Source organism: Battus philenor, unplaced genomic scaffold (assembly GCF_028537555.1).
Source record: "Battus philenor isolate CCGP_79_NKW_IND1 unplaced genomic scaffold, ilBatPhil1.0.hap1 SCAF_4, whole genome shotgun sequence".
Taxonomy (NCBI): domain Eukaryota; kingdom Metazoa; phylum Arthropoda; class Insecta; order Lepidoptera; family Papilionidae; genus Battus; species Battus philenor.
The window spans coordinates 12,101,541-12,128,645 of record NW_027181704.1 but is presented as its reverse complement, the minus strand read 5'-3'; the positions used below and the strand labels follow the sequence as shown (position 1 = coordinate 12,128,645).

Below are 27,105 nucleotides of genomic sequence, written 5' to 3'. Positions count from 1 at the left end.
TTTATTATAAGTGTCATTAACAAGTTTATAAATGCAGTCGTGATAATTATTATAAATGTGGCAGGAAAAACTATCTTTAATTACTTATCATTGAGTAATTTTAATTTACCTTCAGTAGTTTACCGATATTAGTAATGATATATAGTAAGGCAAAAGATAAACAGAGGGTATGACATGTCTATAGTTTTCTTTTGTCATTAATATTCTTTATTGAGGTGACAGCGTGGTAGCACGAGCAAATATTATAGTTTGTAGGTAACTTTTATGGTTACGTAAAAATTGATCATCCCATTACGATAGCAAATACAAGGCAATCAGGTATATTGCTTTTGATGAATCACAAATGCCATTTGAAGAGTATTCCAACAGTACTCTCAATAATACTTATATCATTAACTCAGGTTATTATTTTTGGATTTTAATATATATGTAAAAATAATATGTAATCTCATTACAATAAAAATATTTGGAACTTGATTAAAAACGTAACAAACACAAGTAAGTTTTTAAGGTAAGTTTGACAGACCAATCTTCGTGTTAACGTACCTATAAAGCAAAGAAACCGACGGGATAGCAATAGGTAAAAATCAAAGATTATAGAAATCAAAAAAGTCAAGGCCGTATGATGACTGCGTTAATACGTAAATGTGAGAATGGGGCTCAAAATAAAATGCCGCTTGTATTCTAAAGATGTTTCTATTAACGGCGCAGAAGTTGTAATAGCAATGGACAAATACCGGCAATCCCCGCGTACAATAATATTTAAATTACATGAACACTTGAACAGTCCGTGAACAGCCTCAGTGTTTCAGCATCAGACTCTTCGACCCACAGCAATGTATCGACTTTCGCTGGTATAACCGTTCCGAGAATAAAACCAAACCTGCCCGCCTTCCTCGGGACCCCTCATTGAATACCGCAGGCAGGTAATTTCTTGACGGTTCAACGAGCAAACGGGTGAGGCGTAGAAATAATAAAGTCACCTAAGGATGTGTTGCAGTCCAATTAAATAAAAGAAAACTTGAATAGAATTGTAGTTCGTACATTATCTAATCTTACTGCCTGATAGCTGGAGTGGAAAAAGAAATAAAGCGAGGGACCTATAATAGCGTACATATACCTTCATTGTCTTAACTACTTTTTTTAGATAGCGCGCCTTCAGCCCCAACTGGTTAGTTCGTGGAATTCTACTTTTGTTTTCCTTTGAATTTTTTGTTTGCCGACGCCTATGGTCCAGCGCTACAGCCCTGATTAACTACCCTTTTCGTTTATTAATTCCATACGTTACAACTACCAACTGTTAAAAATATAGATCAAAATTTATTAATCTGCCTAACTAAATTTACTTAAATGGTCCAAATTAATTCTGTTTTTTTAAATTTTATCCCATACACATTAACATGTGACGCTATCGTCGTCAAGCTTGTGGTCGCCACTCAAAAACCTTTTACCCTAATGACTGTTAGCTATACGAGCGATATGCCCCGTCCACTGCCACAACAGACGAGCAATTCTTCGAACTACGTCGATGACTGGTTCTTCCGCGGATTTCCTAATTTCTGCATAGATTTCGAAGATTAATATTTTTGCTTGATAACAATTTCCAGAATGTTTTTAAAATAGATTTAGATTAAATGCCTTCTCAAGACTAATAACGGTCATTCGTTACTAAAACGACATTATACATGATTATGATGTTAAGAAAGAATGCTCTTCAAATACCTGGATCCTCTGGTTGGAATTTTTTAATCAACAAATATTTATTTGACGGTTAGATATGGAAAAAAGTTGGCAGATTGTATAAGGTGATTGTAAAACTCTGTGTAAAAGAATCTCGTTTCAATCTATGCCTAATTTAATTTGATTGAAACAACTTGACCATAGACAACTGTCAGCACATGACAGCTTTTGTCATGTTAAGTTCAAAACACTGTCTAACCTAAACAAACAATTGTTGAAGATATTTTTAATATTCATTTATATTACAAGACATAAAAATAGAATAAATAAAATGAGGGATGTATATTGGTCAAATTGCGAAAAAAATTTTTTACATCAAGTTATATCGGAGGGTCATGTAAGAAAAATTTTCAACGTGTGGATTGGCTTGTTAAAGTATTTTTTAACGTGTATTCTGTTTTCAGCGTTTAGATGGCAGAAATTATAATGAAAGCCGTAAACTAGACATCGCTTTTGGTTCAGAATATGGAAGCTGTATTGTTTCTTTGGGGGAAACCAAGTAAAGCCTTTTACAAACCTCTATTAAAGTAGGATGTTGATTGAAATGGTTACTTTTAAATTTTGTTATTTATTTCAGAATATTGGCACAAGTATCTTGCGAAGTCGTACAACCAAAGCAAATCAGACCAAATGAGGGAATTCTGTATATCAATGCTGAAATAGGTCCAATGGCTGCACCTCAGTTTGAAACAAATCGACAAACAGATCTCACTGTTTACTTAAACAGACTTTTAGAAAAATGCTACAAAGATTCAAAATGCATTGATCTTGAGTCACTGTGTATTGTTGTTGAAGAAAAGGTATTCACTTATAACCTTTAAGTAATTAATTGCTAAGTATGGGTAGATTTACCATTATAAATAAACAAGATTAGATTTAGTACTATTTTATAAGTAATATAAATGTATATACCTTGTGTATAATGAATTATATTCTTTAATGACTTGGATATTGTACTTCTTATAATGCCACACAAATTTATTTTATGACATTCTTATTGACCAATGGCCAACACAGTAAAAATTTTAAAATCTTAAGAATCCACAAAATGATATTACCAAAAATCTTTATTTGCATTGATTGACTGTTATATTCATGTATTTTCTTAAACTTCCCTAATTAATCAAATACACACTGCCTGTTGCTAATATTATTATCTTACATCTTCAAAATATTTAATAAGAACATTTTTATGTTAAAACTTTATTTGATATTTTTCATCCTTCAGGTATGGTCACTAAGAGTGGATATTAAGGTGCTCAACCATGCAGGAAACCTTGTGGAATGTGCCAGTATTGCAGCTTTGACATCTCTTGCACATTTTAGAAGACCTGATGTAACAAGAAGTGGAGACAAAGTAATTATTCACACAGTAGGAGAGAAAGATCCTATTCCAACAGTTTTGTATCATTATCCAGTCTGTTTAACATTTGCTATATTTGATAATGAGTAAGTATTTTTTTAAGCTTTTTGCTCTGATAGTAACTATTGTAATAGATTATCAAAAATCTATTGTAATAGATTATCATACTCAGAGCGCTATTTTTCACCAGATTTTATTTATAGTATTAAATTTGTAAAAATTAATCTTTGTAGATTACAAAAAGATATCAAAATGAAAAAAAAAAACACTTAAATTATTACAGATTAAAATATATGTTATTCTAAATAATTTTTATTCATGGAATGTTGAATATTTTAAATTAAAATTAATCTGCAGGAAACTTAAAAAAAATAATTTTATTTAACATACCTTTCAGGATCCTAATATCAGATCCTAGTTTAATTGAAGAGTCTGTATGTATGAGTAACTCAGAGGAAGGAGGTAACAGAGGCGGCATTTTGGTTGTTGGTATGAATCAATACAGGGAGTTATGCCTATTAGATCTCACCGGAGCAGCAGTCTATAACTCAAACATTGTACACAAATCCTTGCTAAGTGCTGCTGACAGATGCAAGGACCTTGTGGATATGATAAAAAAGATTATAGTTGAAGATGATAATTTAAGGTGAGAAATACAAATTATAAACAGAAATAAAAATGGTGTTTCACAATGTTTTATAATCTAGCAAAAGATCCTAGATTTATGATGAATGAAATATAAGGAAATCTTAATCACATAAAATTCTAAAAAATCATGTTATTTGGCAATTTTATCCATTATTACACTGCTGCATGTGTAGCACAGATAATATTTTTGTGTTCTATATGAATATGTGGTTTCTGTTAATGTTGACACTGTTAGTCTTTGTAGTACTGTTAGTTTTGTCAGTCTCAGGGCTCAAGGATCTGTAATTGGCAACTTGTAAAGATCTTGCCTGCTTAAGAATATATTTTTTTGGACACCCATAATATTATTAATATTAAAACTTTTAGGGTTCCAAATTGTTTTGTTGTATTATTATATTATTGAGATATCTAAAAAAATATGTCCAGTAGAGTAGTAAGTGTTTATAAAAGATTCTTTCCTGTAATTCCTCTTTCTTCATTCTTACATGAATTGGAATTTATGTTCAGTATATAACAATTTCCTCTCTATACATCAATTATCACTTGTACTTTGTGCCCACAAATTATTATCTTTGTAAATGTCTTTAATGTTAGGATAGGATGTACATCATTGATCCTTTTAAAGCTTTCACTCTTGTTACCAATCACCCTGCGTGTGTAGTGATAGTAATGTCTAAATCATGGTTGCACAGACTTATTAAGACTAGGGGCCACTCGGGCAAATCATGAACTGACGGCAGGCCGGCCGCCAGAAGTATAGGTAATTAATTTTTTTTGGTTTTATTCTGGAATTTCAATATTTTTCTAATGTACGAGAGTATTATTTTTGCCGTCGGCGGACCACCAGTATTCTACCGGCGGGCCGCGTTCTGTGCATCCAAGGTCTAAATGGTGCATCACTACATATGTGTAAAATATTGCAGTAATATAACTATGTTTATGCAACTTCTTCCTTAATTGTCAATTGATAAATATTATTTTTAAAATGTTGTTTAGCGGTGACAATAATTTTGTTGTGTGAATTATTGTCAAAATAGTAATTTAGGTAAACCAGTCATATGTGTAAGAATGCACGCACAAAAAGAATTAGAGTCATATGTCTATGCTGTAGGCAGCAAATTAGTTTTAATCAATTTCAAATAATTTTCATATTTTTACTTTTAAAGTATAAAGTATTTGACATAATTTGTATGGTTAGGGGCAAATTTTCAATCAGCTTTAATTTATTTCTTTGCAAAAAGATTAATAACTAATCAAAGTAACTAAATTTAATTATGATCTTTAATAAAAAGGTAACAAATTACAATTCAATTAATTGAAGTTGAGTTATGTTTTCATTCGTCTAGTTTCCAAATTATTATGTTGAACTGTTTTTATTTCTTTTAGTACATTTAAGATTAAGTTGTTATGTTCATCATGTTTTTACTTTGATTGAAGTAGCGGAATATACTGGAACATAGGGTAATTTATAAATTACAAAAATTAACCTTGCTTTAACACATATTGTACATTAATTAAATAAGGTTATAAGGAATAGTGTTATGAACAGTTGTGTTGTTCATTTTGATATGATGATTACTGTAGAAATTTCCAATTAAAGTTCTAACAGAATTATAAAAATGTCAATTTGTTTTTAATATACAGATGTGCAACAAATTTTATGATGAATAATTTAAAAGAAAAAAATATATAATTAACTGTTTTTTAAATATTTTCATATGTACTTTTGACAATTCTTTAGGTAATATATTATTTTATGAATATTAATGATTACATTAAATTTTTATACAGTATTTTTAATCATAATGTCATCCAGTCTAGGTCATTGTTTTTAAGCAAAGCAGTATCAGTAAGGTGTAATGGTATTCTATAATTTTAGGCAAAAGAGAATAAAGAAAAATTTCTCCAATATTATAACTATGGAGCATATGCAATCTTTAAGTAAAAAGGATTTAAATATTTGTCTGAAGAATTACAATGTAAATAACAATGAAGTTTTGCAAGATGTAAAAATGGAAGACGACGATGACATTAAATCAGAGGCATCAAAATATAATGGTAAGTAATAGTATATGATAGTTTTTACATTAACACAACTGTATTACACAGACCACTACTATTGAATTTTATATTAACATATTCTATTGAACAAAAGTTAACTAGTGTCATGGTTATATTGTCTTATTAAAATAAATAAAATACACATTGATTGTTTATAGCTGTATAGTTAAAAAAGCTTGGAGGTTTTTATACCCATTTCCAATCACGTTTAAAATTGGTCGCTGTGAAGTATGTCAAATGAATGTAGCCTATGTGCTTAGCACTGTGTACCTATCTGCTAACATATTAAAATGTTTGGAAAGCAGAAGGCCAAGAATGTACAGGGACAAATAGTAGTATTAGTAGTAACCCAAGTTTTTTTTTTTATTATAACATTATTTTGCAAATAATAAATTTTTGAGTAATATGTACCACACACCAATTGACAGTTATTGAAATATACTATATTGATCTATAATTATATTATTTAAATTAATAAAAAAATTTATGATTTTACTTCATTTTCAAAAATGCTGATACAAAGTACAGTGCCTGTTTTCTATGACTTATTAAAATATTTGTTTATATTGTTGCAGTTGTACCATCATTGCCACAAACGGCAGAAGTTGTAGCACAAAAAGGAGCATCTTCATGGATAGAAATTTCATCAGATTCAGAGGAAGATTGATTGAAAAATAATGATAAAAGTTTTTATAATAAAATGTAATGGAAATTACATTTTGCATTTTAATATTATTAAATAATATCTCTTAAAACTATTTATAGTCACAACTAAATTAGCATTGCATTACCCTCATCAATTCACAATCATAACATTTATACTACAAAATTTGATGCACAATAAAAAAAATATTGGCTTAAGATGACAAGTTCATACAAGTTCTTAAAGTTGAAAACAACCATGAAATTTCATTTTGTTGCAATATAAATGTAAAAGATTCATGTCTATTGGAAGTATTTAATATATCACTTCTATAAAAGTTGACTGAAAATTTCTGGAGATACAACCTAAGCTATAGTAACACATTAGACACACATTTACACTGAGTCAGAGTTCATTCCATTTTTCTGATCTAATTTGTTACCATTTGTTTTCACCATATAAATAAAATAAGTCATAATCTCTTTTTCATTCACTGGAAGTGTTTTGAAATGTTTTTGGATAGCCTGTAAAAGAAATTAATTTGTTTAAATGGCAGTATAAAACAAAAAGGCATTGAAGGATATTTTGATAAAACTTACATCAGCTAATTGAGCTTTGTTTAACCCAGGTCTTGTGGGAACCTTGTAATGTCGTTTATACCGCCTTAGTGTATTAACTTGGAGCTGATACCAGTCTATTTCAGGACAATCCATCTCTGCCTCATTACTGTCGTCTTCTGAGTCTTTAGGCCTTCTTTGCTTTGTCCTCGCACATTGAATCATATTTTTATGATAATCACAGATATAAGTATGCCTTGCCTAAAAATTTAAAACAGATATTAAATAATTGCAAAAAATATGCAGACTTGTCTACAAAATATTAATGTGAATACTGACCTGATGATCGATATTGAGTTTAAGCCTCCTTTGAGCCACTGTCTTCTGAATACGTTTGCTATACGAGGCGTTGCCAGCGGGTCGCCTACATCGGTCCCCGTCATCCACAAGGCAACATATTTGATCTGAATTGCCTCTAGAATCTTCTTCTCCCGTGCTGAACCCGTTGTTCATTTGATACTCGCGTTGAATCATATATAACAGATAAATTAAACTTCTTCACCAGACCTCGCTCTAGGCGGTGATACGTCTATCACGTATTCACAAAGGTCCGCAAAGATTGAGGTTATAGGATGTAAAAACACTGATCATTTCAGCGAAAATAATTAATAAATATCACTCTAATGGTGTCCAATTGATAATATTCTGCACTGTATTCATCAAATTGCGATCGAAACCTTAATCACTTCACGTAAGTCAAAATGTCCCTTGTTACTGCACAATAGACCACCATTTACTTATTTTCTAGTATGACGAATTATTCATTTTTTGCTTACAATTTAGTCGATTTACTACTGAATTAACTATTAGAAAGCATATCTTTATAAAAGCTATGTTACTTCCACCACAATATTGTAATTATTTTTCACCGATCGCCACTCGAGTAGACGTCCTGTCACCTTACTCAACGTCAACGTAATGGTAGCGACGCACACTTGTGTGACTACACAAACGTAAACTCTTTTGAAGTATGCTCTCGTAAAAACTGTTCGTGTAGTGAATGATTGTGTGCGTGTCGAGAATACAATGTGTACGGCATCGTAGCTATAGTTAAGTATAAACAAAAAATAAAGCGATCTTGAAGAAGCCGATTGGTCTCGAAATGGCGGGATATTCAATCTCGGCCAATCGGAAAATGTTAGCACTGACATCGCCGCTCTTGTATTCATTATGATTACGACGAACAAACGCGAAGTTCCCTACGTAATAAGCGCTGAAATCGTGTGTTCGATCGCAATAAATATATGCTCGGTGAGTTTTATTCTTCCCTCTAATTACGTTCCAGAGTTATTTTATAGAAAATAAAAAAGTGGAAACATGGTTGATATATAACGGAACAAGTGTCATGTTCGAAGCGATATTAATAGTTTTACAATCTAAATTTGTAAGCAAATGGCTGCCGAGTTTCGAAGCAAAGTGACATTATATATAACATATAACTGTAGTAGGTGAGTAGAGCTGTTCATAATAATCGTAGATGTAGACACATTAAATAATTAAGTGTGTGCGTTTTACAATATGAATAAAGATGGCATTATTCCGCCTGTTATCAGCAAAAATGTTGGTTTAATAAATTGTATAACCACAAATAAGAATTTTAACATGAAATGTATGTGGTTATGTTAAAGATAAAGAATATATTGATTTATTATTAGTTCTATACTAAAATACTACTGTGCACGAGTATTAAAGTACAAATTTACTTATTTATTATTGCGAAATTAGTTTATTGAAAATTGAAATAAGATTTTGTCCTTTATATTAACGTTTCTGGTATAAATACGTCTTAATGTTGCTGTGTATTTCAGCTAAGTTTTAAATAATATTTGAAATGCAATATAATACGACTTAGCTAAAGACCAACTGCTATAAAATTATTGTATTGACATTTGTTAAGAATATTAGGCACGTAATCCTCCTATTGTTACCTTTATTTTAAGATGGTTTAAATGGTAAGAACATATAATAAGTGAGGCACCTTCTTTATGTAAAGCAATAGACAAATCGAATTTTTGTGGATCTTTTTGTTTACTAGATTTACCACGGACGTTTATGGGTATAAACGTACCTGATCTACCATTATATTTACCTCATTACAAAGTTTATGGCATTTTTTGAAGAAAAGGTGTTAGTTTAGAAATCGGATTAAGAAACTAGCTAGTTCTTATTACTTCCCGGAACGTTCTTGTCTTCTACTGACAGGCAAAAACTACATAATATTCGGCTCTTTTTCGTGTTTACTAGTTTATTGACTATTGTACTAATTTTAGAAATTATATTATATATTTATACATATTGGTAATAATTTTTGAAACTTATGGTTTGGAAGATGATAACTTTGGGGATAGAAATTCTGTTATTTTGGAATTGGGCCATGATTTTTTTATTATCAAGGAGCGCAATCTTTTGATGAAGTTTGTCATATTCTTCTAAACTAATCTCAACCAGCTGAAGCCATCCCGAAAAAAAAAACATTTGCCTGCAACTTTTTTTCGGCAAGACATACCGTAATTTAAAGATAAGATAGCTATTTAGCAATTTGTTCCGCTGTGCGATTTTAAAAATAGTAATAAAAAGTCCCCTTGTTTATAAATTCACTTTTTTTGGACCCACATTGCTAAAATATTATATAATTCGAAAGAACTAGCGTTCATACACCTATATTGTATTAACTTCCATTGTGCTTAGACTCCAAGTTATAGAATCGATTTCAGTCAAACAGACAGCGTTCAGCATTAATCGAATATAGCCGGTTTTGGAAACTAAGTCGTCTCTTTATTGTCTCATTACACTGCAATTTATTTGCCACTTATAAAAGTTATGATTTGACAAATAAACGAAATTAAATCTAAAATGACGTGTAAAATGTAATTAAACGTATCTAGAAAATATTATTGTTTACTATATGATAAAGTCGAGCAAGGCTTGCTGACCATTGTTATTGTTATTAAGCAAGGCTTGCTGACCATTGTTAGATACAAAGCTGTCTAAATTGGAATTGATTTGGACGGCTTGATAGTTGAAATAAATTTAGAAATCATAAATTTATAGTAAAAAGGTATTTACGTAATTATCACGAATTTGCAACATTTCAAAAATAATGAGCTAATATCGATATTATGGCTATTGCTAAAAGCCATGTTCATATTAGTTATCATCGATTTTAATTGAAGATCATCGCCGATTAATTTGATATAAGATGTTTTTAGATCGGTTGGATTTATCAATAATCTGTATACCGAAAACTAACATACAGAGTGATTAGTCATCGGAGTAAAATCTTTAAAGCGATGAATGTGTAGCTCGTTTGTTTTTAATTTAATGTATGGAAAACCCTGTTCAAAAATAAATGGTTTCTGGAATATAAAGAACGTGATGATAACGTAGTATGAAGAACTGTTTCCCAAATTGGCTTGCTACGAATAAATTTAATTATTGTTTACTCTCTCTCTGCAAGACTACACTCCCAAAAGTTATTGGCCAGTTGCATTCCAATAGAAAAAATTAAAAAATGTAACATATTTTAAAGTGATCACTTTATACACAAGACCGGTCATCGTGTCTTAACGGTTTACATGGCATGATGATGATATTGAGTTTATACAGTGTGATTGGATATACTTACTTATTCTCTGTTGGTATAGTTGTAACAGCCCGAGAGCTTTCCAGCTTAATCGGAGCTGAGTTCACGAAGCGGAAGGGTCAATGAAAATTGGATATAGGTGTAAAAGCTTTAAAGGTTTTTGCTGCCAATATTTTCATACTTAAGGTTAACCAATCACGTTTTATATACATCTAAAATATAACCGTACTACGTTATTCGAAGCTTATACTATTTTGTTTGGCTACTAGGCTCCATAAAGGTTGACAACATCAAGCGTTCAGCTATTAAGATGTTTTTAATTTTTTCATTGGTAACAGTCGAACATTACCGTAGCACTAGAGTTTGATAAAGTTTTTGTCGACGTCAGAAAAGTTAGGTAACTATTGTCAGCGAACATTCTCCTCAGTGAGGTTTGAGATTATAGCTTCCATGCTTTTTAGGGCACGTTGAACCGTCTCTTACACTCGATAGGTCAAATCTCTAATTCTGGATACCGAAATTGCTTCGGTTTAAGCTAAAAAATACTAAGAAAACTGCGAAAGTTTTTGTTATACTTTCTTTTTCATTAAAGGCGGTTTGAACTTGCTTTTTTTCAATTTTTAGGTACGTGATGTCGTCATTTAAAACCATTTTGCTGTAACAAATTTTTTTTTGAAAATGTCTCTGGTGAGTTGTTAAAAAGTACGTATGGGTTTATGGGTTCCTATAGTTATTGCTTCCTAACATCATTCACAACTCATTTCAAATTCATCATTTAATTTTTACCGCATTATTATAAAATACCATAATTTCACCTGCTTGTTCAAAGTTACGATATGATGCTTTACTACACATTAAGTATATAAATTTTTGATTACTCGTTTTTTTTAATTTTCCGACCTTTTTTAAAAAAAATATCTTAATCTGTATCTAATAAAGGGAATATTTATCGTACCTATAGACCTAGCTAATTATTAAAAATCCCAGAAGCAATATTTCTTAATTAAATATCTGTTGATAAGCAAAACACGATTAAAAAAAACGATAAAAATGTGAGTGAAAAATTGTGACAGTCATATCTCATTATCTGTGAATTGAAATTGATTTATTTGTGAATAAAAAGAGATATGTTGACGAAAAAACATTTAAACAAGAATCGAAATAAGGAGACAACAATTCGATTTAATCTCAGTTTTCGTTAGAACAATTTTAAATCCAAAATTTTTATTATATATGCTAAAATAATTAAATTTTGATTGGATACAGCAATAATATTCCTATTACAAAACCAAATCTCCGTCTTTTTTTTAAGTATTGGAGTTAAATAAATAAATGTGAACTGTTTTACTTAATTAAAGGAATATGTGATTAAAAATATTCTTAAATAAGTTAATAACTATTATGACAAAAACTATTTCTAAGTTGGTAAGTGAAAGCATAATTGAATTTGTATCATTCATTGACTTGAAATACAAACAAAAGAATTTCGGTATGAGCGCAGATTGCCGTGGCTGCGCTAATCGTCTTATTGACCGGTTGCTGGACGGGAACGTTGCCACTTCGTGCGTGTTCGGTCTCGGCTCGGGCGCGTTCCGTAAGTTCTCCCGCCGGCCGCTGCGCGTTGGGGGCGCCACCGCGCACTTGTTTAGCGTCTAGGTTTGCGGCGTTGCCAACTGTATTGACTTAAGCACGGACGAAGACAAAACGTACGCGCGTGGTGTTAAACTTACAGCCGGCAGCTTTTTCATAAAAGAAATCGAGAACATCGTGTATATGTGTTTCCGATCAATCTATAACTGCTTGAAAATGTTACGGCTAACGTAGTCATATCGAGTCTTTGTGATGAAATTTTAGCTTATGCATCAGTGCAAGTGATTTATTTGAAAACATTATTCCCTATTAATGTAACGTCAATCGATTTTGTACCGAAGAGAAAGGGATATGGTTTTAACAAGTGTTGCTCAAGCTGTAATATAGAGTAGTTGAAGAGGCATAAAGAAAACTGGTTAGCCGAAAGCGGCGATTGTGATATGGGGGAACGGGGTGCGACGGGGGGCGCTTGGGGTGCGCGCGACGATGCCTCGTGGTGGCCGGGGGGCTCGGCTGAACTACAGCACCAACAACAATTAAATGAGGAAATAGCCAGGAGTACGGCCGCCGCAACCCACCAGCTTTACACTTATAAGATGACCAGCGGTGGCTTTTCTAACAACACCGCCGATAATTCGACGCCTAGCTTTGATTATCGTTTAATGACGAACTCTAATGCGAGGGAGGAATCTCCACAACAGCCATGGTGGTATGCATCGGGGCCAGTTGAGACCCAGCAAGCTTCCTCTTCGGTATGATTTTTCTATACGAAATAAAGAAGATGTGATTAGAACAAAACTAGCATTATAACCAATTAACCCACATATCGACATTTCTTATGTTAATTATTTTCTAATCTAAATTATTTTTATATCAGTATTATGTGTTTAGTGTATAATTTTGCGGCTATGAGTCACGGTTGAGATGCTTTTAAAAACATGTTTTATGATTAATGAGTCTTTTGCCCTCTGGTCATGTTAATTTACAGGAAATTTTAGTAAGTCTAATGTAGAGAACCTGTTTCCTGAAAGTTCACATTGCTATACATTTAAGTAAAAATTGTGATATTTGTCTATATTTTTGAAAAAAGCGCGGAAAACTTCTAAACTTATGATAAACCAGTACTATTTTTTAAAATCTTTACCATTGAATAATACTACAAAGAGATATTGAGCAGTAATTTATTTTTAATTTTCTTTTACTTTAAATATTGCGTACTTTGCTATTATGATAGTCGTTGGCATACTGGTGTAATATCAAACATACTAGTAGATATGTCACGTTGTTAAAGACAATCACAGAATTATAGAAGGGGCAACGTTATCTCAGCCATGATGTATGTTCCTTTCCTAGACTTTTTCTAATAGTAAAGGAAATATAGTACTTCATCCGTATGATAAACTTAGTGTTGGAAATATACCAGGTGTTAAAAATGAATCATGTTGCATGCCGCCTTATAACGATTGGATTCACTAATGGAATAGTAAATCTATTTATTAACAACAACGTGTCGATAGGATATTTTTCTTGACATGAAACTTACTGATTGACGCTAGACATTGTTAAGTGTTTGTCCAAGACACACATTAAAAATTCATAATAGTGACGAATAAATTGGAAATAATCGTTAATCAAATAGATATGTAAATATATTCTCGAAGTAACATTTCGTTCCCATACGACGGTAGATACAAATTACTTCTATCTTTCTTGCGACGTAATTATAGACAGATTTAAGTAAACAAATATTTAATATTTCTTTAGTTAACATTTCATTTTAGTTGGTAAACTTTTAATTAACTTAAAAGTAATTGATTAATTTTGGAAATAATAAAGAGCGACCTATTGGTTGTTCTTTCTTATTTTTGTGTCACGTAAAGAATAAAGAAAAGAAAAATAATTTACCTCCGCGAATTATTGACATAAAAAATAAAGATTTTTCTATTTTCGATAGAAAAATACTGGTTCAAAAACAATATTGCTTATATGTGTAAATTTATTTTAGTATGTTTAAATATATGTACGAATGAAAACTATTTTGGTCTGTATTTATTATGATGATGTAAGGACATAGTCTATTACATTCTTTAATATGTATTAGATTGATGTATTGTTAAAACTGGGTTTATATAATTGTTATAAACCATACAACAGAAGGTAAAGAAAATACATGTAAGATTTTCATAAAATTTTTTCATATCTATATAATGAATTTTATCACTGTTCATTAATACACTAATTATTAAATGGTGCCTAAGTTATTAATTTGATTTATGTATAGTCAAAAGATCTTCAAACAGGTATTGTTTAAACAAACACGCAAGTGGCGGTATTATACTGGAGTACCACAACGAAAGACCCGTAGATTTTTACTGGGCTTTAGTATCTTTACCCTAAAGTTAATTTGACAGCTTATATATAAAACGAACTAGGAGTTAGCAATATCCGCAGTAAAACATAATTTTTTACCACCAACCGTATCAAATAAGTCCCCTGTTTAGTTTAGTTATAAATACACGCTAAAGAACGTAAACAAATCTATACGTCTTTTTAGGTATAGCTGTCTTTTGTGACGTTTTAGTAGTTAGAATTATCAAATCTCAAGTAATAATACTGTTAAAGACGTTAAATATATTAAAATTCTGCTTTTAAAGGAAATGATCAGAAACATTTATCATATTTTTCTGCGGGGTTATCTGACTATATTCTCTATAAATAGCAATGGGTGAATAGTGTAGCGTAAAAAATGAAGTTAATTAAACTTTTTTTTTGAACCGAACTCACTGCTGTCCAAGCGGCATTTGTAGTTTCCGCGGGTTCCGAACGGCTGGGTGAAAAAGGCACCTACCTCTTTTAAGATAGCAAACTTGAGTCACGGCTTCGGCCACTACATTTTACTGTTTCACCGGTTTGGGAGGCCGCCGAGCTCTTTGGTCGTTTCGGCTGATGTTCCACAGAGTGGCCTAGCACAAGGTCCCCCAGGAGGGAAAAAAACAAATCTCATTGCTTAGTTGTTTTTAAAATTAGCTCCCTCGTAGGATAAACGCAGTACCATGATAGTCACCTTTATTCCCTTTTCTTACTTTACAGAATACATCCTAAAATTATTTCCATTATGCTGTCATTTAAATTATTAAAATTCCAACTACTGAACAATACGTCTTTGAATAAATTTAGTAGTGATATAATACAAGGGCCATAGATAATTATCATCATTATAATTACTATATAAATATATATATAGTAGTTTTATCTGCAATTATAGTGCTAGAGAAGTTTTCATTTTAAATATTTCCATTACATTTATTACTAATATATTTTGAATCTAAACTACTTAAAGGAGCTCGAATTAGTTAGTGATTTAATATATATCATGTGTATAGATATTACATTACTCAAACACTAAAACAAATGTCTATATGGTAACACTAATACTATTCGTCTATATAAAATATTTGTATGCATAAATTCCTATTTAACAACATCGAGGTTGAAAGAAAAACCGGTATCGTCTCGGAGCTTCGGTAAAAAAAAGAGCATTGGTATGGGCGGGCGACAACCCTAGTTGGAAACGAAAAGTATCCGTTGTTGTTTCATTAAGAGAACACTTTAAATAATTCGATAAAATAAATTACTAATGGTTTTCTTTTTTTCATTAATATCCAAGTTTACTAAATCAGTTTCATTTGTTGTACGTCAAATGCTTTTACTTTTATTTTCAAAATACCATTTTTTATTTAATTAGAAAATTGTCACAGATTCTATTTAAATTTTTATCCATGATAATCAATTCTCTCATCTCGTTTTTTTATAGATTCTTTCGTCTGCAAAACTGACAAAGGATGCTTGAGTTTTAACTAAGTTTAAATTTAGGTAGTAATGGTAATTTAATAATTTACCATAGTAAAATATGCCTTATCGGGAGAAAAGTCTAGAAATGACGTGATAAAAATTTGGCATACAGAGTGTTTGGTTATAGGTTCAAAAGTTTTAAAGGGGTAGCCATTTGCTGTCAATGAATATACTATACACTTTATCTAAAAATCACTGGTTTCAGAAATAATAAATAACATAATGATAAAATGGTAAAAAAAGCGTTTTCTATATTTAGGGAACAGAATATACTGTAATATCTGTGTCCCTGAAGAATGTATTACCAGAATTTATTAGCTTTCGCATTCCAATATAAAAAAAAATATTTGCAATAATTGCGATCACTTAATACAGGGTGATTGGAATAGGTATAAAAGCTTTTAAGTTTTATACAAATGAGCTATACGTTACACCTTTAAAGCTTTTACAGCTTTAACCAATCAAACTGTATGTGTCGTAATAAAAATTACGTCCAAGAAAAATTTCAACATCGCAATTGTAATTATAAATTCCGAGGTCGTTTGGTTATAGAAACAGTTTATAATATTCATTGCTGTTCATGTCCTTGGTTTTGTTGTAGGGTGGGTGATTCATAGCCGGTGAACTTTGCGACATTTTTATAATTATATTGAGAATTAATAAATAGAACGGAGTTCATTCTCGAAATAAATCTAAATTAATGTCTCCAAAATAATATAAGTCGATTCTGATATTTTTTGCTTTTGTGCTATAAAAGTAATACACAGTGATTGGTTATGGTTAAACTTTAGTCCTATTTTTATTAACCTTGTATAATGTGCTCATGAATACGATGGGCCAATAATTTCTCGGGGTACAAATTATGCAGGGACAGATTAATATGTAGTAATTTGAATTTTAAAAATCTTTAACATACTATATTATCGTAACGTTATTATTTCTGCAACCATTGATTTTTAAATAGGATATAACATGTTATAATTGACAGCAAATGACTTATGAACAATCAAATATACGTATATGTATCTACAGCAATAGTATGGAACTGGTTGGTTCGTTTTGAAAACCGGCCCGTAGGCATTTATTTGTTTTCAAGTAAACTACCAAATCGTAAGTTATGATAAAAATATTTCATAGATTAATTATACAACTTGTACATTTGTTATATAAATTTAATGTAAATATTTGTTTGATCTCAAAAATACCTCGAAATTTTATAATATTCACTTTATTATTTTAAAATGTATAAACTAATGAAAAAATTCTAATGAAAATTTTGTTCGTTATACGTAATTACGTGAAAACATATTAACTTCTTTTTAACACAAGACACTTGTGGCAATTACCAAGTGTCTGAATGACAAATATCAAATAGTGAATTTGAAAGTCGCAGATACAAGTCGCAAGAATCTAATCATCATTAATTACACGTAGTTTTATAAGAAATTCATCAAATATAACACTTACTGTTAAATTTGTTTAGTAAAGAAGCTTATTCAAATTAACACGATTCATGGTTTATAGTCAGGCAATTCATTCCATTCATGTAATAAAACATAAGCATAACACAAAATATAACATAAAACACTAGCTTTTTATTATATGTATTAACTCTTACGTACGTGACATAATATGGGTATAAAAATTAAGAACCCATATAAATTGTTTCAGCCCCAAAACCAGTCTAGCCCGGACCCGGAGCAGGGAAATCAACAGTCTAACGGTTTACAACAAAACCATCAAACGCTGCAGCAGCAGCAGCAACAACAACAACAGCAACAACAACAGCAGCAGCAGCAACAACAACAGGAACAAAATCAGGCCATTCAACAACAGCAAAATCAATTACAACAACAGCAACAAAACCAGTTGCAACAACAGCAACAAAGCTTACAGCAAGCCCTGCAACAGCAGAGTCAAACATTGCAGCAAACTTTGCAACAACAGCAGAACCAACAGCATACTCTGCAGCAAATGTTGCAAGAGCAACAGCAGCAACAGCATCAAAACATACATTCTCAGGAACAACAAAATGTTCAGCAGAATTTGCAACAGATACACGTAAGCCAAGCGCACGTCAACGCACTTGCGCAGGCCCAAGCGGCACTGCAACAACAAGTTGTACAATCGTTCCAACAACAACAGCAGAATCTGCACGAGCACTTGCAGGCGGTACAACAACAGCAGATACAGGCAGCATTGCAGCGACAATCTGCTACACTACAGGTTTACCTACAATTTTTTTAAGATTCGTTTTTTCTTATAACGATTTGATTATATGTTCTTACTTTTCTATTTATGATACAGCGATAATATTCAGCTATTATCAAATGGCATGAACTGTGTAAAATGTATTACACTGCCTTGTATATGTACTTAGATTAAGATTGACGGAATATGCTATTTCTTGTATAAACTGTTTCCGGTTAGATCAGAGCAATACTAGACTTGCAATGTTAATTACGTAAGTACTTGTGTGTTTTCAGAAGATGTCGATTAGGATAAACATTGTTACAGACGACAGTTATGGCGTCTCGAAACCTCTTGTTGCATGTAGATGTACATTTACAAGTATGATGTGCTGGGTCTAAAATAGGATACCCGAATAATATATTTTATTCTAAATTAAAAATAAATTCTATCCGAATTTAATATATTTTATACTATATTTGTACATTGTTGTTTTACCTGGCAGTCGTAGTTTGTTGTTGTAGTAAACAAAAGAGGTTGGCATGTTTCCCATGGTGAGAGATACGGGAAATCTCTTTTTTATTTATTGGAAAACCACCTAACAGCTAGTATATATCTTACGCAAAAAACATCACATCCACCTATGTACTGAATCATCACAATATCTTTGAAGCTTAGAGACTTGAAATTCTATCTTACTTAATTCCACCCGCAAGGGGTAGTTGAGACGGAGGTCATTTAATTCACAAAGCGAGCAGAGTATATCTAGTCACTGTTGCTCAACGAGTCATAGACTATGCTGGGGATTTCTTTACGTGATGAAGTTGCACAAGGACATTCTTAGACGAACGAAAGTAACCAACTAGTCCAGCTATTTGGCAAGTTGAAGTAGGTAGTAGGCAAGACACATAGGGGGAACGGATAGCCACTGAGTGCTTTGAGGTTCTTGAGCGGAGACACTAATGGTCCCAGAGATATCGTGTTGAAGTTCTTTAGTTTTAACTTTATAAAAAAATCAGTGTGGTCAGTGAGCCAGCTACCACTGGCCCGAAATCTGCTGAGAAGAGACTGCCAAAAACTTAAGTATATATAAGTCAACGAAAAGTTTTCAGTTGATCGAAATATGTGGAACTTATCCACATGTTTCTATCAACTGAAAACTTTAATGTAATATTAGAATTTATTTGTAATATACTATCAATATTAGATTTAAAACTAAGAAAAGAAAGGTCTAAGATATGAGGAACTTTATTATTATCTTGAGTACGTAGGTTACTTTTTATGTAATATATATACATATAAGATGTCGAATATTAATAAGTATCAGTTGTATTTAGACAGTCATCACCATCTTCAACTTGTTAGCCGATAGACGCCCACTGCTAGGCATATGCCTTCCCCAAAGATCGCCAGGATTACAGGTCTTGCGCTGCCCGCATTGTGTAATTTCTCGCAACCTTAACTTATGTCGTCGGTTTACTTATTGGGGGGCCTACCTCCCACGCAGCTTTATCGGCTCATGGTCACCACTCGAGAATCTTTTGACCTCAACGCCGATCGAATGCACGAGCGATGTGTCTCTGTTTCTCTCACTTGAACGTCACCGGACCGTAGTTCTTATGCGAATCAGATCTGTATTCAACCTTGCAGCAAAACATAGTCCTCTCTCCATTGCTCTTTAAGTGACCTTTTGTCAGTAAATAATATAAACTGTTTCTTTTACAGGAGCTCCAGCAGCAAGCCCAACAGCAACAGGCGTTGAACCAGGCTTCGAAAGTAAGAATGCCTCGTGCACGAGCGTACAACAAACCGCGCGGAAGGATGACCGCGTACGCCTTCTTCGTGCAAACCTGCCGTGAGGAGCACAAGAAGAAGCATCCCGAAGAGAACGTCATCTTCGCTGCCTTCTCGAAGAAATGCGCGGAGAGGTGGAATGTAAGTGTTCATTCGGAAGAAGACAGTTTTTACAGACAGACCGATTTTGACTTTATTTTAGCTGAATTCCTATAAGGAGATGGTTAACCGAGACAAGTGTAAAAACAAAGTGACAAACGTCTTTTAGCTTTCTTATGGCAAATAAGAAAAGGTTTATTTAATGCTTTGTGTTTTATGGTTATCCCATAAATCAATGTTAAACCGAAATCATGTTTTAGAGGCAGATAGTGACTTCTTCGATAGTAACTTCGACAAATTTGTAAAGAAAAGCATTTATTGTTAAGAAAGAAGCTTAAACAGACCTTCCGTTAGTTTGATAAAAATTACTATTTTCGTCTGGTTTTTTGGTCGGCGTTTGCTTCTCACAGTAACTTTTCTTTAAACAAATATTAGAAAGTTGACATTTCTACCCCATTTGTAATCTATTTGTACTATATATTTATAAAAAAAAATTATGATTAATCATCTGCATACCATACCTCACTGCGATCCACCTGTCAAGTGTGGTGATCAAGGTTTACACCCCATAGACATCTTTGGAAGAGGCCTACGCCTAGCAGAGGACTTCTAAGGGCTGAAACGATGATTACTCTTAATGATAAATACTCTGACTCTTAATGGTAAACACCAAATATACGTGACATAGATTTCTGGGATTAGGCCCCAGCAATAACTATTTGTCCCTCCAAATTCGGTGTGGCGTTGATTAATAGGAAACTGCATTATACTATTTTAAATATTATTAATCCTGTCCAATCTGGCAAAATGTAATGGCCGGAGCAGAGTTTCCTGAAGGAGCCTTAGAGTTCAATACAAATAAGCATACATTAAGCACTTTAGGTAGCCACATCTAGCCTTAAGAAACTAACTTGTCCATCACCAAAATTATTTTTTATACATCGACCGTAACAGACTGCTGTTTCATAGATGGGGTGGATGTAAAATAATGTATTCTTTTCATTTTGACAGATAGCATTACAATAACTCTTGTACATTTATACAACATAAATAACTTATTTTGAAATGTGTTCATTATATTTTTCCTTTTTTGTATCGCTTATAAGTAAATATTTATTATTTTTTAAACAAATAATTTTTTACACAGTTCTTTATTGTGTACTTTTGATTTTTCGGTTAATTTGTATATTCTTAAACAAAAGAGCCGAATTTTCATATGCTCGGGGCGCATAAAATTGTGCATAAAGATATACAATAAAAATACCCTAAATATTAACGTGTATGTTATGTAAAGAAATATTTTTTTTTTCAAAGACAATGTCGAAGAAAGAGAAGCAAAGGTTCCACGATATGGCTGAACAGGACAAGCAACGTTACGACCTCGAGATGCAAAATTACGTGCCGCCGAAAGACGTAAAGGTTCGCGGACGGAAGCGGCATCAAGTCAAAGATCCAAACGCACCCAAACGATCGCTGTGAGTTACGGTCTCGAATTTTTTTGTATTTTTAAATATTAACGCAACAATTTGGCTATGGATACAAAAAAAAAATAAGTAGGTAAGGTGTAAAAAATTAAAACAGGTGAATGTACACTTCATTTGTTGACAATTTTAATCAATGGTTTCAAAAAATCTAAATACGTAATTTAGTAAAAAAACAGTTTTCAAAGTTTAAATTACATATTAAAATTAATCATTGTTAACTATCTGTTCCTGCAGATTTAATACTACCAGAAGTGACTAGCCTGTTGCATTCTGATGGAACAAAATAAACATCATTTTATATAGGAGGATTGTGAAAAAGTTTTTTACTGACAAATGTGCTATACATTCCCTATATAAACTTTTACACCAAGAACCAATAACCCTGTATATCATTATAGTTAATTGACTGTCTTCTTCATCATCTTGACCACAAGGTTTAAATGTCAAAAACTAGGTACATGTTCCCAGATGCCCATAAATCGTATGATATTGTTCCTATAATAAAAATTTTATTCACAAAGATAAAAGTGATTTTATCTAAACTGTTTTATATCGGTAATCTGTTCAATAGATATTGATAAAAAAAATTTTAATCCACAGATCAGCATTTTTCTGGTTTTGCAATGATGAACGTTCAAAAGTTAAAGCCAACAACCCGGAGTATACGATGGGAGATATCGCAAAGGAGCTCGGAAGGCGCTGGGCCGCTGCCGACCCCGATATCAAATCTAAATATGAGTCACTCTCTGAACAAGATAAGGCAAGATATGACAGGGTGAGTTGGCAAAATCTTTTATGATAATAATTCTCTACAATGTGTTTGTTTAATCCATCATTTTATTTTTATATCACTAGTTTTCTTAAATTTAGATATTTTGTAAGAGATGGATGAAATGAAGATTTTTTCCAATAAAAAGATAAGAGATAAAGAGATAAAGTTATAATTTAAAAGCTAGAGATTCTTTGAAATATGTTTTTCAACAAATTGGTATTCTTATGGTTGCTTCACAATACTTATTTAATAACATATTAGTTATACGTCAAAATTTAAAATCTTATATATAAATAGTGACATCCACATATACAAAATAAAAAAAAACTCGTCACGCCTAAATTACCTCTTCAAAAAGTTAACAAATCTTTTGGGTCTGAGTGTAAGCCTATAAAGTTTTACCAAATATCTTAGCTATACCATTTCTTAATTGTAAATCTAAAATTAAAAGTATTATTAAATGAATCTTATTATAGTATCTAAGAGTTTTTAATCTAATTGAAATGAGTGGAATCTGGTTTGTTGACTTAATTACATGGTTGATATTATACAATATACATCAAAAATGATTATATTTCAATTTAAAAAGGACAACTGTGGGGTTACTTGCCAGCTCTACTCAGCAGATCAGCACTTCCTGCTGATGATAGATTACTATGTTTATTGTTAAAAGAATCAATGATTAAAAAGTGCAACTAAATGCCTATTTGAATAAAGATATAAGAATTTAAAAATATCTTTAAGTAGACTTAGATAATACATGGTTAATTGAGTATTGAAAGTGCAAACAGTAATAAATTATAGTGTTAAATATTTCAACAGGGTTATTTTTCAGTATAGTGTTTCTTCTATTATAAACATGACCATTTTCGGATAATATATTTCCAACACAGTTTTACAATGAATTAAAGATCCAAAGAAAAATTCTAAAACTCTGTAATCACTGCACCCTAATGACTTAAACTCGCAACTTTGTTTTTTTTAATTTTCAATGTTTTCTTAGTATATTATTATATATGGCACTTTTTTCAATAAACGAATATTTAAATGACAGGAAAATGTTTTTATATAGGCTGTATCTGATAAAGTGTATTATTATTATAGTAAACCTGTATTATTATTATTAAACTATTTTAATAAGGTGTATTGTTCTGGAGTTTTTTCTACTTCTCTGCAGCTATAACAACTAGTGAAAACGAGGCAAAATTAAATAGGTTTAAGAAAATTAACCATAGAGTCCTGTTAAAAGTCCTAATGTTGAATTAATGAATGTTATTTTTACTTTGATCTTTTATACTAATAAATTTCTTAATATTTTTCATGTATTTTTTAAGGAAATGACGGCTTATAAGAAAGCCTTAGAACAGCAACAGTCGGTGCCTGAAGTACATGAAGAGGTTGAAGAATATGAAGGTGAAGAATGTTAATGATTGGGATATGACAAGCAATCCAGACGAACCGCGCATAATGGACATGACTTGGACTTTATTATTAAAATCCAGTTTAGTTTGTAAACTTAAACTGGAAGTAATTTTATTTAAAAATGGAGAATAATGCTATAAATGCAATGTGTAATATTATTTTAGAATAACTAAACACTTGTTTTTACAGCGCTTGATTGCAACTGTCTGCATATAAGAATGTGTGAACTCTGTAGAAGTGGGAAAGGTGGTAAAATAGCAGGAGGAAAACAAACCGGCTCCTTAAGCCTGGTTTGTTTGACACAGTATCATTAAACGCGCAGCAGAATAATGAAAACCCTTTTTAAATGTGGAAAAACACGTATTATTTTTTTTTGTATCTGGACGAATGTCCGTCGCCTGTTTGCATTTTTTTCTATGGAATGCATTGTGACGGGAGGCTTTGTACTTGCCATTTTGATTAAAACATACTCGTTTCTTTTTATGTTAAACTATAATAACCAATTTAATTCTATTTTCATATTTATAAAAGTCCATAGATGAAAAATTATTAGATTATAAAATTTGATTAAAGAGAAAGTTTTTAAAAAAAATTGTTAATTTTCTCTTCGAAACTTATTTTTACTTTAAAATTTTTTTATCGTTATACGCGTGCAATGAAAGAAACTGCGTCAATCAACTTTAATAAAAATTGTTTTAAACATTTGCGATCTCGTATAAAATGATCTTGATGTTTATAATACTTTATATTTTATCTAGGCATTGATTTTGTGTAAATATAAATGAATTGCTTGACGAAAAAAATATCCTAATGTCTAAAGTATGTAAAATAAAATCAACTCGCTGATCCTTGTGCAAAAGTAAATATTTATTTAATTTCATTAAATCAATGAGCAGTAATTGTTCATTATATAAACAGTTGCAATATGAGTTAAAAATTTATATCTCAATACAGTAATACTTAATGAACATACCTTATGATGTTAAAAGGAGTTAATTGAATTTTCTTAAATTTCTCGAATAAAGTGTGTATCTTACATTGCGAAAATTTACAGTTTTGTATTTACTCCTGTATATTATTATTTAAAATAATACAGGCAATAAAATAAATGTTAACCTGTACAAATGTTGCCATTGTTGGTGAAAGTAAAATGTACTAATAATCGGTTGTTAAAAGTTTTGTTGGGAATATTTAAACCTCCGAAAACAAGTCCTTCATGGTGTAAGATATTGTTGTTAGAATTTAGATAGTTCTTTTGTTTTAATTGTTTTTGTTGTAGAGTATTTAGAGGACGGTCGTCAGTTTGGATCGAGTCGATTTCGTTGTTCCTTTTAATCTATTTTGAGGTCGAGTTGAAAGGTGTGGCCTTATTTATCCGAGCATCGTTTCGTAATACAAGTTAATTATACTCAGGAACAAACATTTTAAATATAAGTCATTCGCGGAAAGTTAATGTAACGTATCATAAGTTTACAATTAAAGAATAAATATGAAAGGTGATGTATGAATGATTATTGTGTCCAAAAAATGTATATAGTTACCTAGTTAAATTATATATTTTTTAAACCTTGTCAAGAGTTTCATGTAAATGGCAATCTAAAAAAGATATCGTAAGCGCATTAGCTGTTAATGCAAGTTTTAATTTGTTTAAATACGTCGGAGTAATTAGTACCGATATCGAAAGGACTGTGCAAACGTGATAGTACTTAAAGATTTAAGTGATAGCCATTAAGTATTTTGTCTACGGAATGGTTAGTCTGCTAGGTCCCTGGAACATTCCTGAGAAATCCAACATCAAAATAACGTCTGGCGTCTGTTTTTATTTTTTCGTCCAATACTTGTCATTTTTGAGGAATGCTTCCAAACCTTAGTTACAAATTAATTTAACTAATTGACGCTAGATTGTCTATACTCTGCTAATAAATTGGTTCTCTTGTGTTTGCAAGAGTTGTGCCGAGAATATGTTAAGCCTTTAAGGAGAAAACAAAATCCAGGAATTTTCCAAGTAATCTTAAAAAAAACTAGTGAAGGGTAATGAATGCGGAATATGTTTAAGCGCGTGTAATCGGGACGATATTGTTTTGAATTTAAGGACTGTACAAAACAATATAGTGAATCTTTTACACTAAATAATTTTTTCATTTTGTACACCCTGTACTTTTTTCCTTTTATTACAGGAATTTACAAGCATCAATCGTTTGTTCAACAGATTTGAAGGTGTAAAGAGTGCTATGTATATTTCGACGCTTTTGTCGGTCACCAAAATATTATGAAAATGTAAAAAAAATGTGTGACCAATGTTAGAGCAAGGTTGTTGTTGTGTTACTATTGTAAATATCAATAAATAAAACTTGCAGAGAAAGTCCGTAAACAGGAATGTTTTTCTTTATTATAGAATTATGTAATGTTTCAGATGAGGTAAGTACTGTAAGTCTTTGCGGCTGTTACAGCTTCATTGCTTCTGAGTTGGCGGAACTGAGTGGGCCGTGAACTTTTCAAGTATTTTAACTGCCAGATTACATGCATGAAAAACTGAACTCGTGTAATGTAGAATCTAAGTGCTCAGTGCTCCGCAACCTTTTCTCATCTACGGCACACTAAAATCATTCCTAGAATTTCGCAAAACATCGAAAGCTAAATTCGTGCATAGACTTGTCACTGTTTCAAATACAGAATAAAGGTAATGAAAAATTGTGAAATTTCAATGTATAAATTTTAAGCGCGGCAAACTTATCTGAACACTTTTTTTATGCCCCCCACTATTGGGGGCCTCTCGTACCCCTAATTTGTTTGGATCAATTCTGGACTTTATTTACAAAACGAGTTTTTCAATTACTTTATCCTTATTCTTCACTCACTTTCATACATCTCAATTCCTTTTGTTCTTACCTTTTATCCTTCACAATATCTTGCATTGTTTGTTCATTCCTTCTTGCTTTCCTTCTATCATCTTATTACTCTTAGGTGGCTAGGTACATTTCTTTTATTCTTTATTTTATTACTTATCCTATTTTTTATATCAGTTTTCTTTTTTTGGTTTGATTTTTTTTAATACAATACTACAGTTTTCTTATTCTATTTTTAGTCTATTTTTTCTATTATTAATTGACTAGTTATTTTATGTGTAGTTTATTTGGTACCTACTTATAATGTTTTGTTTCTATTAACAGTGTCACTCACCAGTCTACGAGCAAATCTGAACACCGTTTGCGGGAGCACTGATCTTAATTATAACTATGATGACGAG

General features: G+C 31.6%; 3 protein-coding genes across 6 annotated transcripts; 2 read left to right on the top strand and 1 right to left on the bottom strand.

Moving 5' to 3' along the window:
- Positions 1-1,926: 1,926 nt before the first annotated feature.
- On the top strand, positions 1,927-6,527 carry Rrp45 (exosome complex component Rrp45). Its single transcript, XM_068772082.1, has 7 exons — positions 1,927-2,077; positions 2,145-2,239; positions 2,318-2,540; positions 2,969-3,189; positions 3,501-3,749; positions 5,631-5,809; positions 6,388-6,527. The coding sequence occupies exons 1-7, from the start codon at positions 2,012-2,014 to the stop codon at positions 6,477-6,479; spliced, it is 1,125 nt and encodes a 374-aa protein (XP_068628183.1). The 5' UTR covers positions 1,927-2,011; the 3' UTR covers positions 6,480-6,527.
- Positions 5,563-8,124, bottom strand: Sap30 (SIN3-associated polypeptide 30). The gene is made up of 3 exons (XM_068772083.1): positions 7,352-8,124; positions 7,055-7,273; positions 5,563-6,979 (listed from the first exon to the last, which is right to left on the bottom strand). Exons 1-3 carry the CDS (start codon positions 7,544-7,546, stop codon positions 6,851-6,853), a joined length of 543 nt encoding a protein of 180 aa, XP_068628184.1. The 5' UTR covers positions 7,547-8,124; the 3' UTR covers positions 5,563-6,850.
- A 132-nt stretch (positions 8,125-8,256) lies between these two features.
- On the top strand, positions 8,257-26,134 carry Dsp1 (Dorsal switch protein 1). 4 transcript variants are annotated; one of them, XM_068772080.1, is made up of 7 exons: positions 8,257-8,323; positions 11,280-11,342; positions 17,769-18,323; positions 20,013-20,222; positions 21,495-21,655; positions 22,265-22,439; positions 23,771-26,133. In XM_068772080.1, exons 2-7 carry the CDS (start codon positions 11,334-11,336, stop codon positions 23,861-23,863), a joined length of 1,203 nt encoding a protein of 400 aa, XP_068628181.1. In that variant the 5' UTR covers positions 8,257-8,323; positions 11,280-11,333; the 3' UTR covers positions 23,864-26,133. The 4 variants fall into 4 exon arrangements, with proteins under 4 accessions (XP_068628181.1, XP_068628182.1, XP_068628180.1 ...); XM_068772079.1 differs by lacking the exon at positions 8,257-8,323 and adding an exon at positions 8,332-8,520; XM_068772081.1 differs by lacking the exon at positions 11,280-11,342 and having other exon boundaries at positions 8,273-8,323.
- Positions 26,135-27,105: the final 971 nt, after the last annotated feature.

Coding starts and splice junctions, on each gene's coding strand:
- Rrp45 (XM_068772082.1), top strand. CDS start 2,012: ATGAGGGATGTATATTGGTCAAATTGCGAAAAAAATTTTTTACATCAA. Junction 2,541..2,968: donor GTATTGTTGTTGAAGAAAAG/GTATTCACTTAT, acceptor TTCATCCTTCAG/GTATGGTCACTAAGAGTGGA. Junction 3,750..5,630: donor GTTGAAGATGATAATTTAAG/GTGAGAAATACA, acceptor CTATAATTTTAG/GCAAAAGAGAATAAAGAAAA.
- Sap30 (XM_068772083.1), bottom strand. CDS start 7,546: ATGATTCAACGCGAGTATCAAATGAACAACGGGTTCAGCACGGGAGAA. Junction 7,274..7,351: donor AACTCAATATCGATCATCAG/GTCAGTATTCAC, acceptor TTAAATTTTTAG/GCAAGGCATACTTATATCTG. Junction 6,980..7,054: donor ACAAAGCTCAATTAGCTGAT/GTAAGTTTTATC, acceptor TTTCTTTTACAG/GCTATCCAAAAACATTTCAA.
- Dsp1 (XM_068772078.1), top strand. CDS start 12,686: ATGGGGGAACGGGGTGCGACGGGGGGCGCTTGGGGTGCGCGCGACGAT. Junction 12,998..17,768: donor CCCAGCAAGCTTCCTCTTCG/GTATGATTTTTC, acceptor AAATTGTTTCAG/CCCCAAAACCAGTCTAGCCC. Junction 21,656..22,264: donor AACGCACCCAAACGATCGCT/GTGAGTTACGGT, acceptor TTTAATCCACAG/ATCAGCATTTTTCTGGTTTT.